The sequence below is a fragment of the Polyergus mexicanus genome, unplaced genomic scaffold, assembly GCF_030449975.1.
Source record: "Polyergus mexicanus isolate NDT 795.1 unplaced genomic scaffold, iyPolMexi1.0 SCAF_14, whole genome shotgun sequence".
Taxonomy (NCBI): domain Eukaryota; kingdom Metazoa; phylum Arthropoda; class Insecta; order Hymenoptera; family Formicidae; genus Polyergus; species Polyergus mexicanus.
This window is the reverse complement of record NW_027223334.1, coordinates 3,236,028-3,249,435: the sequence shown is the minus strand read 5'-3', so window position 1 is coordinate 3,249,435 and position 13,408 is coordinate 3,236,028. Positions and strand designations below refer to the sequence as shown.

At 36.1% G+C, this 13,408-nt stretch overlaps 1 protein-coding gene across 8 annotated transcripts in view; it reads right to left on the bottom strand.

Annotated features, from left to right (window-relative positions):
• LOC138939439 (uncharacterized) overlaps positions 1-13,408 on the bottom strand; it is a 126,978-nt gene that overhangs the window by 100,695 nt on the left and 12,875 nt on the right. The window contains exon 3 of one of the 8 annotated variants that reach the window (XM_070307225.1): positions 383-1,194. The exons of the other annotated variants lie outside the window; for them this stretch is intronic. Within the exon in view, the coding sequence (XP_070163326.1) occupies positions 1,096-1,194 (99 nt within the window). The 3' untranslated portion in view covers positions 383-1,095. Of the gene's footprint in view, positions 1-382; positions 1,195-13,408 lie in introns of those variants that run through there. 8 annotated transcript variants of the gene reach the window in all.

Sequence of the window (13,408 nt, the reverse complement as noted above, 5' to 3'; positions counted from 1 at the left end):
AATCAGATCATGTGCGCGAGGTTCCCCCGGAAAGGCTAATGTTTAAAAAACTTTTGAACTAATATCGAACTCACTAACCAACGATCAGCACGGGTAAAAATACGAAAATAGGAGACACCCCTTGCCGAATGAGGACACTAGCACGATTCTAATTCGTTAAAATCTTGAAGAATCCCTACTTTTGCATAATTTCAATTCGTTAAAGTTTTGGAAGATCCCACTCTTAAAATTAGAAGACGCCCTCAAAAAAGGGTTATATATAAAAGAAGGAACTCGTAAGACTGGGGCATTCAAGTACCGATACATTCGAGCAGTCATAGATTCAAGTACTGATACATTCGAGCAGTCATAGATTCAGAAACTGATAGATTCGAGTATTCAAGTATTCATAGATTCGAGCATTCATAGATTCGAGCACTCATAGATTCGAGCATTCAGAGATTCGTAGATTCAGCATCCATAGATACAGCATTCATAGATTCAGTGCCGGGCAATTAGTCTCGTGTGCGCGCATTAAGAGAAAAAGAGTGACCAGTTCAACATCAGTGTCCTCATCTTGGCGTCGTCTCCAGGGCAACCCGGCACCCGCACAACATTACACATCAGCGAAGGGCGACAAGTTTTGTCAACCTACTCAACCAATTAAGAGTCAGCAAAGAAAGTAGGTCTCTATAATTCGTTTAATTATATTTTTATTCCCGCAATAAATAACATTGTCATCGGTTCCATAATGAGAACCAGATCAGGAAATATTTACAAATTCCGACCCGCTACTGCAAGAGTCCGTTCCGCGAGTCAGAAGACGCGAACTTCTGTAAATTTTAAGTCAACGTTAGCCAACAGTAGTAGTAGTAATTACACAATCACCACACACACAGAAACAGTCATAGACTTCCCCCAAAGTTACTCCCCAATATATCTTTCAGAACCATCTTCTCCTGAACTGCCGCTTTCCCCCCGATCGTTCTCCTCGTTGTCAATGATCATCCTTAAAAATTCACCCCCTCCTTCTCCTCCTTCAGAATTAGACGAGTTCGAGAAGGCAGTACAGGATTTCTGCAACGAACTTCCTAATTTAGAGGACGAATCCTGCTATCAATCTCCACTCCCTCCTGAATCCGACGAATTCGAGAGAGCACTGGAAGAGTTCTGCCATGAACTCCCAGATCTCGATGACGAATCCTCATACCAATCCTAGAATTACGAAACCAACCTCCTAATATTCCTACTCACACTTACTCACACAAATTGTTTTATTTTCTTTTCTAACAGATATTTTGTAATAACCAGTCAGAAATTCAATATTAATAATAGAATCTTGCCTCATTATTCTGACTGATGTCCTCCGTACGATTGTAAGAACCGCGAACAACCAAACACACACACACACACGCGCGCGCGCGCGCGCGCGCTTATTAAAATAAATTGTTCTCATCATTTGATACAATGTACACCAAAGTAATTTTATTTATTATGAATAAATTTATATTCTAATTTAAATCCAATCTTTATTAACCCCTCTCATTCTCCAGTCAAAAAATCGCACCTGGTCCCATCCCGCGTAATAGAGATTAAATTCTTTTACCAAAAAGGGACCGCCGAGCGAACTTCTGAAAAACAGAGTAATAGCGAGCCTAACGGTCGTTTACCTGATTTTTGGACTGTCAAGTTCGTTCGACCCGATTCTAACGCTTCGAGACGTTTAACTTCGGGATCATAAAGATAATGGTTGCGCCCTTCCACTGACTCATCCTTCCTCGAGTCTGAACGTAACATTTAGATAAATAATAAAATTTTAGTTTACAGATTTACTTATTACAGATATTATTATGATTTCAGAACGCTGGAGATATAAGTAATATTCAACAAAAATGAATTAATACGATGTTTGAAATGAATTTATTGCTTCAACCATACATACTTGTCGTTGGATGTACCTTGGATAAAATAACATCGTTTTTCATATCAGTAGATAAAGTCTTGTATAAAGTATCGGCGTTTGAAGCAATTGATACTTGTTTCAAAATTTTGCATGTGCTAAATGCTACATATCCTGCAGCAAGTGATCATATTTGGCTATTAATTTAATGTGAGTTATATAACTTTACAACAAAAGATGATAAGTGTCCATCATATATTATAGAGATAATAACTGCATTAAAAAATATCTCAAAATAAGTTTATTCAAACAAAGTTTTAAACAGGTTTTAAACAGGTCTATATTTTAATATATATAATCTATAAATTGCAATTACATAATTAATTAATAATATTTCTTATGTACAAGTATTCATTGTCGGTTTATTTACTTTCATAAATAGAATTTTTCGACTATAATAGTATTACGTCCGGTGGACTCCACGATTCTTTTCTTTCGTGTAATATTAAACGTCTACGCTCTGGAAGTCTTTGCACTTAGCATAAACAATGAACTAAAGGAATATCTAGCACGCGAGACTAATATTTCAAAATCTAAACCATGCGTGATAAATATTCGAACAAAGATCCCCTAGAAGACCAAGAATTTTAAACAGCAACTAAAAAATACTCGAACCATGAGAAAGCTCGAAATCTAAACAATGCGCATGCAAAAGATAAATAAATAGATCAAATAATATTTTTTTCTTGGAAGTCCTCTAGTGAAAACGCGTTATAAGAAGAGTCTCGAACAAAGGCCCTTCTAAGAACTAGAGCGATATTGTTACGTCCTGGCGACTCCACGATTCCTTCCTTCCGCAATGTTGCGGCAACGATAATCGATCGGTGATAAAAATAAGTCGTTCAGTAAATAGAGCATCTTGCGCCACGCATTTCTTTAAACAATTAGTCACTTGTTAATATCAATATCTATGAGCAACCGTGGGAAAGACGCGAGCGACCGGTGACGAAACCGCGCCAGTCGCCTAAAAATAAATAAAAATCAGTAGATATCCTCGAAATAGAATTTTCCAACGGAAGAATAAATTGATATCGAAAAGATAATAAAATTCCTTCTAAGAAAATATCCGACAAACGTAACTAAATCAATAATGATGAAACTCCTGTGACGACATATCCAGTAACGACAGTAAGACCCTTTCTAATCAGATCACGTGCGCAAGGGAAATCTAATGCTCAACTGATATCGAGATCACCAATCGACGATCACCACGGGTAAAAATTCGAAAAGTAGGAGAAACACCCCGCCTAACGAGGGCACTGGCATAATTTTTAATTCGTTAGAGACTTGGAAGATTCCCACTCTTAGAAATTAGAATACACCCCTAAAAAAGAAATATAAAGAAGGACCCACTCAAAGGGCCACTCACTCTCTTACTTACTACTCACTTACTCACTCACTTAATTCTGTGCGTGCGTACTCTCCAGTTCACATAAGTGCCGTGGCACCGCGAAAACAACTAGAAAAATTATACCAGTGCACTCATTGCTTGACTAATCTGGAACCCAGCACCCAGCACAATAAGAAAATCCGCACCTTCACCTACGGAACAAAAAGTAAGTCACATTCATCCAATTCAATTTGCGCTATTAACCCTCGTGAGACATAACACATTACGTTATACTATATTAACGCTGGTTTTCATAGTGAAAACCAGATCCGGCATTCCAAGCCAAACGGTCATTCGCAGGAGTCGGAGGACTCGAACGCCGATAAAATGCAGATTCTGCGCCACTAATATTAATAATCCACCAACAGTATCCGTTAGACCTACTCTTCCCCTCTCACCTAACTACTCCTCCCCCAGCTACTCCCCAATCTACTTCCCCGAAGTCATTGAACCTCCGCTTTCCTCTCGTTCCTTCTCCTCTCTATCTGCAGTCCTCCTAAACAATTCACCCCCAACTTCCCCGCACCTTTCAGAGTCGGAATTCGAGCAAACTTTGGAAGAGTTTTGCAACGAATTGCCCGACCTGGAAGCCGACTCCTCTTCCAAGGATTAACAAAAACTAAAAAATTCCCCCTTCTCTCTCTCTCCCTCCTTCATACCGCATCCTCTTATTCACTCTCACACATACACACACATGTTTTTATTTTTTTTTTATTTATTATTAAATCTTTACATTGTATTAACCAGTCAGAACCTAAAATTTAACGGTAGAGACTTTCCCTCGTCATTCTGACTGATGCCCTCCGTACCATTGTAACACCCGCGGAGCGATAAGCTCAACCACACACAACCACTCACACTCACACGATAAATGTAATCACTTTCTACATATATATTATATATCATGTATTTGAACCTTTATTTTTATAATGAATAAAATTATATTTTTTAATTAATTAAACAATTCTTAATCCCTCTCTCGTTTCCAGTACGAAGATCGCACTAGGTCCTATCCCGCGTAAAAGGGATTAAATTTCCTGACCGAAAAGGGACCACCGAGCGAACGTCTGAATAAACAGCGTAATAGCGATCCGAACAGTCGTTTACCTGCTTTGCGGACCTGTCAGTTCGTTCGACCCGATTCCGAACGCCACGAGACGTTTAAACTTCGGGAAAATAAAAGATAGTTGTTGCGCCCTTCCGTCGACTCATCCTTCCCCGAGTCTGGACGTAACAATATTTTATAAATGTAACTATGATCCGCGACTGACAATGAGACTCGCGACATTCGACACCACGTGTTCGCCTGCTAGATCACCTTTGCGCGTTATCTGCTTGAGATAAAACTCAAGTGAATAATAAAACTGTCAACTTGGCCGATCATGGCGGACTCTCCAGTGAGCGAGACTTAATTTTTTAAAACAAAAAGTCTACACCAATAGGCGCAACCTCTTGAACCTTCTTTTGGGAGAGAGACACCCTCAACTCATGAAAGGGGCACCATTTAAAAATTGATTGGTTAAAAAAGAATATTGCTTGCCTAATGGAGAGGATACGCGAAGAGACGCCAAGATTCGATATACGCGAAATCCTGGCTCAAAGGTCAGTTCATCTTCGGCTCTCGATATAAAAAAAAACCTTACACCAAGTCTGGCTACAACTCGCTCCGACTTATTAAGTCTTCGAGCCTATTCTCGCAGTTCTATCCGCGATTGTGATAGTCCTAGAAAGTTAAGTTGTAAGTGAGAAGGAAAACTAATCAGTATATTAAGACTCTTAATTGTGTTGCGAAACCATTTGTAACTACAGCGACCTCCATCCAATGTGACAACACGAGCCAAGATCTTCTCGCTCCGCAAACCATTTGTGACTTAGTTTAACAACGCTCTCAATAAATAATAAGTCATTAAATTTTCTCATCTCTTCTTTTTCTTTTCTTTTTTTTTCTTTTCCTGAAATGATTCTTGGATGATAAATTTAACCCCTTAGCGGAAATATTACTTCAAGTCTCTTCTTTCACATCCTCACTCGTCACCAAGGTTCACCAGCATTTCGCGGAGCGACCCGTGATTTCCTTCGCTTCACTGAGGGTCACCTGCATTTCGCAGAGCGACTCGTGATTCCTCACTCGTCACCGAGGTTCACCTGCATTTCGCGAAGCGACCCGTGACTCCCTCACCCATCACCGAGGGTCACCTGCATTTTGCGGAGCGACCCGTGGCTTCCTTCTCCTCACCAAGACACACATATATCGTGCAGAGAGACTCGCTATTTCATTCCCACTCTATGGATTTCATTTTGCCTAACTATATAATAAAAGGGAGATATAATAGGTATACTAATAAATAAATAAAAATATATATATATAACAAGATATAAAGCACATCTACTTTTATATACCTAATATTTAGTTAACAACTTTTACCCGGATATAATCTTTAAAACAGAAACGCCAAGAATTATTTCACATCTCCTTTCTACTGTACAATATTATTGTTATTATGACTCATTTACAAATCTTTCCTCAGTGGAAAGAACAAATCGGTCTTCCCGAGCGGCCACTAAATGTTCATGTAATCGTCGCAATAGGCGCTTTAAGAAGGAATTGGCTCGAGCGTCCGTAGACCCAAATTTTGTTGGAAATTTTATCAAACTTAAGCTAACGCCGCAAGATTTACACAATATACAAGTACATGATACACGCCCTATTTCTTTTGCCCCCTATCCCCTTTTCTCCCTACTTTCTAACTTTTATTTTCCTAATAGGTTATATCAGTAAATAAAACTGCATATATACATATATATATATATATATATATATATATTGTAAATTTCCAACCGGAATTTAAACTTTAGTTTCTCCGTCTAATTCCGGTTGATGTCTTCTGTATTTATTGTAACACCCGCGAGAACATAATTTTCCTTTACCTACACTCATGCACACGAACACACCTACACATTAGAATTTAAGAAAATGTATTTTTTTTTTTTTTTTTTTAATAAGAATTCGTAAATTTAATTAAATGTTCTTCACTTAAATTTTATTTTTCTTTAAACCACTTTTTTCCATTTTCTTGAATAAATGTAACATTAAAATTTAAATTCGAGTAATTTATTAACGCGACCTCCTTCCTGTTATCCGAAATCGCACAAGGTCCCATCCCGGGTAATAAGAATTCAGTTCCTTTACCAGAAAAGGGATCGCCGAGCGAATGGTCTTTCGATAGAGCAAAAAAGCGACCCTTTCGGTCGTTAACCTATCTGGGGGTCTAGTTTGTTCGTTCGACTCTAGGAGACGCATCATCTAGCGTCTAGAGTCTAGAGGTAAGTAGGTTACACCCTCCCGCTAACTCTTCCTTTCATTGAATCTTGACGTAACAATAGTTACTTTTTATTTTGTAAAACATTAACTTTTATCCAAGATATTTTTTTTATCCATTTTGTTCTGAATCGTGCATTTGTATTAAAAGTTTAAAGGCTCATTGCAAATTTAAACATTATACAAAATTATATTCTTCTTTTAAATGTAAACAAAAGTCATGTCCTTATGTTTTTAGTGATATTTATACTTTTTTAAACATTTAATTAAAAGCCATTCAGAACAAAACAAAACAAAAAATTATATAAAAGTTAATACAAAAAAAATGATACAGAAAAAAACAATATTATTAATGATGATATATCACATACAAATTCTAATATTAAAATTAATGAAAATATTGAAGAAGTAATGTACAATCCATGCTTAGATCAAGTCAAATATCATTAACTTCTTGTGATTAAAAAATACGTAACATCAATAAATGCAATATCGTAAATATCACAACCGAACAATTTGCAGAAGAGATCGCAAAAACTTCGGCTTTATTTGCTAGACTTTCGGCTTTATATGCTAGACTATCTTTATCACGTATCTTTTGTCAAGAAATAATTAATTCAACAAAACCTTTTCTTGAGTGTATTAAACATATAGAGAACAAGTACAAGTCTATTGAATTGAATTCTCATTTACAATTAGATTTGAATTCTATGTTTCATATTTTATATAATGCATTTATCAATTATTCTTCAAAATACAAAACAATGCTTTATTTCAAAACATTAGGTTGTTTAATAGAACCACAAGAAATATCTATTGGTGCATGTATCAGTTCTAAACTTACGAAAACCGATAAACAAGTTCTTGTAGCAAATAAAAAGATATGTATTCTTCCTCTTGAAAAAATACTAAAAAAATTCCTAGAATTATGAAACGTATATAAAAAATAACATCTAATATTAAAAAAATTAAAGAGAATAAAATAGTAACAAGTAATCTGCAAAGTAAATTATGGTGTTCTATTAAACAACAATATGATAACGATGTTTCGTTAAGCTTATATTTTGATGAAATAAATATTCCATTAGGTAGTCACCGAAATTTACATAAACTCGGAGCAGTATATTGTATCATCGGTGGTATCGAAGAAGAGTACGCAAGTATTCTTGAAAATATATTTTTAGTACAGTTACATAATGTTGTATATTATAAACAATTTGGAAACAAACGTATTTTTTCAAATCTTATTAATCAGATTATTAAACTTCAGATTGATGGTATAAAGATAAATATTCTAAATTTGGAGCGAAAAATAAATTTTGTTATTAAATATTCTTGGGGAAAATTTAGGACTTCACGTTATATTCGGATTAGTTACAAGTTTTAATTCTAATTATTGCTGTAGAATATGTATAGTGGATGAAATAACTCATGAAAAGCAAGCTCTTGAAGATGCAAAACTACTTTGAAATATGGAAAATTATGCACTAGATGTCATTGATCAAAAACGTGATATATTGTATTAGAGGAATGTGTCTTTCATTCAATAACAAATTTTTATATGACACAAAATATCAGCGTTGATGCAATGCACGATTTATTCGAAGGAATTTGTCGATTTAGATCGGGTTTTATACACATTAATAAAAATAAAACAATTATTTTTTCTTGAAACATTAAACAATAGAATGCTTTTCTTTAATTTTGGATCAGATCATTCTATAAATATACCGCCTTCAATTAACGTAGATGCTATAAATAAGAAACACATTATTTATTCAGCATCTGAAATGCCTTGCTTTTTACAATTTTTAGGCATAATAATCGGTGATCTAATTTCGAAAAAAAATAAAACTTGGCAGTTATATATAATTCTTCGTAAAATGCTATCTATTATAATGTCACAAGAAGTAACCGATGAAAAAATCTGCATACTAGAAAAACTAATAAGTAAGCATCATCAATTATATATGAATTTATTTAATGACACATTAAAACCAAAACATCATTTTTAATTCATTATCCGCGCATTATGAAGCTATTTGGACCACCGAAATAAATGTCTTCCAAACGATTTGCAGCTAAACATAAAAAACTTAAAGAAACAGCAAAATCTGTATCATCTAGAACAAATCCAGCCTATATTAGCCTTAAAACATCAATTACAATTAAATTTTAGATTTATTTCAGCTAAAGGATAAAGAAACTATTACAAATTATAATGATTATAATAATAAACACTTCCTGGATTTATTGAACAAAGCAGAATATTTATAAGATCCTTATTATATAATCAGAGAGAGATTAATTAATGCACAGAATATATCAATATTACAAACAGCAATCTTAGGGGTATTACACAAAAAGAAAACTAAACGGAACTAACTAAACAACACTGACTAGAAGTGAGTGTGTATAAAGAAAGGAAGAAAGAAAACTCCCTAAGGCGATTAACGACACATGCGCACAGGGAAAACGCGTCACACAACTATCGCCATCTACCACACTGCTAAATCACAGAACAATATAATACAAAAGAACTAAGATTAAATTATAGTATTCAAGAAAAGATTATAACTAAGTACAATATTATAACACTCCCACTACTTAGTTATACACGCAAAGACAAAAGTTCTTTGAGAAAATTAAAGCGTCCTCGGGCTAGTCCTTTTATTAAAATGTCGGCTAATTGATATTCAGTTGATACGTATTTCATTTCTACTCTACCGCTCTGAATTTCCTCTTTAACAAAATTCCACTTATTATCAATATGCTTAGTGCGGCGATGAAATCGATTAGTTTCGCTATGTCGAATTGTACTTTGATTATCACATAATAACACAAATATGTTCTGATTATTATTAAGAGAAACAATCAATCGCCGTAGCCAAATCAGTTCCTGTATTGCTGCTGCAGCTGCAACATATTCACTTTCTAGCGTCGAAAGTGCATTCACTTCCTGTTTTCTAGAAGTCCATGCGATTGGTCCACCGCACATTATCATAATGTAGCCACTCGTTGATTTGCAATCATCCTGATCGCCCGCCCAATCCGCGTCAGAATAGCCTTTCAAGTTCATTTCGTCTTCATTTGATCTGTTGTAAATAATCCCTTGTTCGATTGTACCTTTCAAATATCGAACGATTTGTTTGGCTGCTTTCCAATGTTGAAGACTTGGATTTTCCTTGAATCGACTTAGTAAATTTACGCCAAACGCTATATCTGGTCGTGTCATATTAGCTGCAAACTGTAAGGACCCCAATAGCTCCTTATAAGGTTTGTGCTGCATCTCTTCCTTTTCTTCATTACTGTGTGGACACATTTCCTTTGATAATTTGATAGATGAGTCTACTGGTATTAATGAAGGTTTTGCATCTTCCATTCGAAACCTCTCGATTAATTTTTCAATATAAGAACTTTGGTGAAGTTTAATCATCCTTTTTTCTCGATCTCGTTCGATTTCAAAACCTACAAAGAATTGCGGTTTCTTGGTCTTGATTTCGAAGGCTTGTTTAAGATCGTTTAAAAATTGAGTCAAGATATCCATTGAATCGCTCATGACCAGTCCATCGTTAACATACAGTGCCAAGTAAATTAAGTGCTTGCCTCTGCGTCCGATGTAAATGCAGTCATCCGCGCTTGACCTCTCCATGGAAAAACTCAGGAGTATTTCATCGAATTTTCGATTCCAACAATTCGGTGATTGTTTTAATCCATATAAACTTTTTTGCAACTTTACACGATGTCCTTTCGGCCATGGTCCATCTGGTAGTTTGATCCAAATATCTTCTTGCAGTTCACCATACAAGAAAGCAGTTTTAATATCAAACTGCATCATTTCGAGGTTTTCTTTTGCTGTCTTGGCAAATAAAACTCGGCAACTTTCCGATCGGGCCACTGGCGCGTATACTTCTTCGTAATCTATACCCTTACGCTGAGTAAATCCTCGAGCAACTAAGCTTTGAAGCGATCTTCTTCGCCTGGCGTCTGTTTTAATTTAAACACCCATCGACAATCAATAGTTTTTCGGTTCACAGGCATTTCCTCTGCACACCACGTGCAGTTCTTAATATGCGATTCTACTTCCTCATTGATCGCCTTCTTCCATTGCTCTGCCTCTGAACCTGATATTGCTTCAGCATAAGTTTGCGGCTCATCAATTGCCAATAACGCGTGACTAAATCTCGTCGGTGGTTTTAACGTTTTACGTGGCCTCAGTGTTCTTATATTTAGTTTTTTTTGTTCGAGTTCTTCTTTTTCCAATAAGTGTTCATCTTGTTCATTATCGTCTTTGTCGTTAGTTGGATCCATTGATTTTTCATTCCCAGGAGTCATATTATCTCCCACTGTAACAGTAGCAAATTCGAAGTTCCCAACTTCTTCATCATCAAATTTTACATTTGTTGCTTGCGTAAACTTGCGTGTTTCGGGATCAAATAGTTTATAATTATTTGACTCTCCTTGGTACCCAACAAAGATTCGTTGAACTGCCTTTTTGTCTAGTTTACGTCGTAGTACTTTCGGCACCTGCGAATAACATACTGAACCAAACACATGAATGTTTGAAATATCTGGTTTTTTCTTATGCCATAGTTCAAAAGGTGTACTGTTTCCGCTTCTCACAGTAGTAATTCGATTCAAAACTTGAGCTGCCGTCAACACAGCCTCATTCCACAAATATTTTGGTACCTTTCTTGCGAACAACATTGAACGTGCACTTTCCATCAACGTTCTAATTTCTCGTTCTGCCTTCCCATTTTGCTCGGGATTATGCGGTGCTGTTTTTTCGTGTATAATTCCTCTTTTCTTAAATTATCCGAGCAGGAATCCATTGACAAATTCGCGACCGTTATCTGATTTAATTATCTTGATCTCTGAACCGAATTTTGTTTTAACCATATTGCAGTATTCGATTATTCGTTGACCTACCTCTTCTTTATTGCGTAGTATATACACTGTTCGAAAGTCAGTTGCTTCATCCTTCAAAACCATGAAGTATCTACCAGTATTCAGTGCTACTTCTTCGATCGGGCCGCATACATCCGTATGTGTAATCTCTCCTGGTTTTACATCCTTTGGAATCACTGAATGAAACGGTCTTCTTGCCTGTTTACCATACTGGCATGCTTCACAGAAGAAAGTTCTTTCATCATTAAGCTCGATACCAGTGACTGAATTATTTTTGATCATTTTACGCAATGTATCAACACTTGCATGTATCAACACTCCCATTCTTTCATGCAATAGCTTTAGTGACATCTTTTGAGCTATACACGTTTGTGATGGCCACACTGGTCTAAATTTCATTTTGTATGTATTGCGGTCCCATAATCCATAAGCATAGACTTGTTTATCTTTAATTACCTTAATCTGCTGCTTACTTGTTATTATCTTAAAATTGTGATTTGTTGCGGCTTTAAAACTAAATAAATTTTTACCTAATTCTGGTATCCAACGAACATCACTAATAGTTACGGTCTTCCACTGGTCATTTACCCAGGCTTCAACTTTTACTTGACCGATTCCTTTAACTGATAGTCTTCTATTATCTGCTAGACCAATTGTCTCATGAGTTTCTTCTTCTTCTATCGAGCAGAACATTTTTCGATCAAATGCCATATGGTAGCTTGCTCCACTGTCTGCTATCCAATCTGCTTTCTTATGTCCTGGTTTATGACAGTGATGGCATTTACCAACAAATTTTCCTGTAAATTTTGTATTATTGCTAACCTTTGATTTGTTCTTTGTTTCCTTAGGCTCAAAATTCCTGGATTTTGTTGACCTTGACGCTGCTAAAGCCATTACATCATCATGTTTCTGTAAACGCTCGTCAGCATTCATTAGCGCATTATACAATCTTTCAAGCGTCTGATCTACATCAGGTCTATTATCCCATGTAGTACAGAAATGAACGAAACTCGACGGCAAGCCATCCAGAATGATCGCAATCACATTCAGATCCTCGATCTTACCTCCTGCCGCTTTCAACGCACTAAGCGTCTTCTTGATGTTTCCAATGTAGTCAGTCATTGACATGTCCGCAGTCATTCTTGAATTATGCAGCTATCTATATAGATTTACAATTCGTTGACCCGACTTCTTTTCATAGAGTCCTAGAATTGTCTCCCACATCTCATTTGCAGAATCACATCCCATGATGAGATTAATCACATTTTCCTCGACTGTTAAGCCAATTAATCTTCTTGCGCCTTTGTCTTTTCTCAGCCAGTTATCCAGTTGTTCTTACTCTATCGGCCTAAGCTCAGTTCCATCAAGGACACCATCAAATCCTTTTTCTTGCATTATGAGCATTAATTGAAATTTCCAGACTGAAAAGTTGTCCTGTCCCGACAATTTCTTAATAACAGCAAGTTCATTACTAGACGTTGCCATTTTTGTCTGATTTTATTTTATAATCTTTCAACTGCTTCCTTTCTTTCTCTCTTACTGAAATTGTCGTGAATCGAGTTTTACAGGCGTATGCTCGTCTCGAAATATGAGACCTAACTTTAGGATTAACTCTAATTGGTTATTTTGTGACCAAAATTTACTGTCATTTTGCTACTTGGACTCGAGACCCTTTAAATGTTTAAATCCATTTAAATATACCATTTTATATAAATGTCTAGAAATTGTTCGATTTCTGCTGTCAATCTGCCGTCAGATTGCGCGCAGGCTCTGCGTGATTTCTGCTGCCAATCTGCTCACATTGCCTGTCAGCAGGCTCTGTCGACAAAACCTGAGCTTAATGTGGTCACAG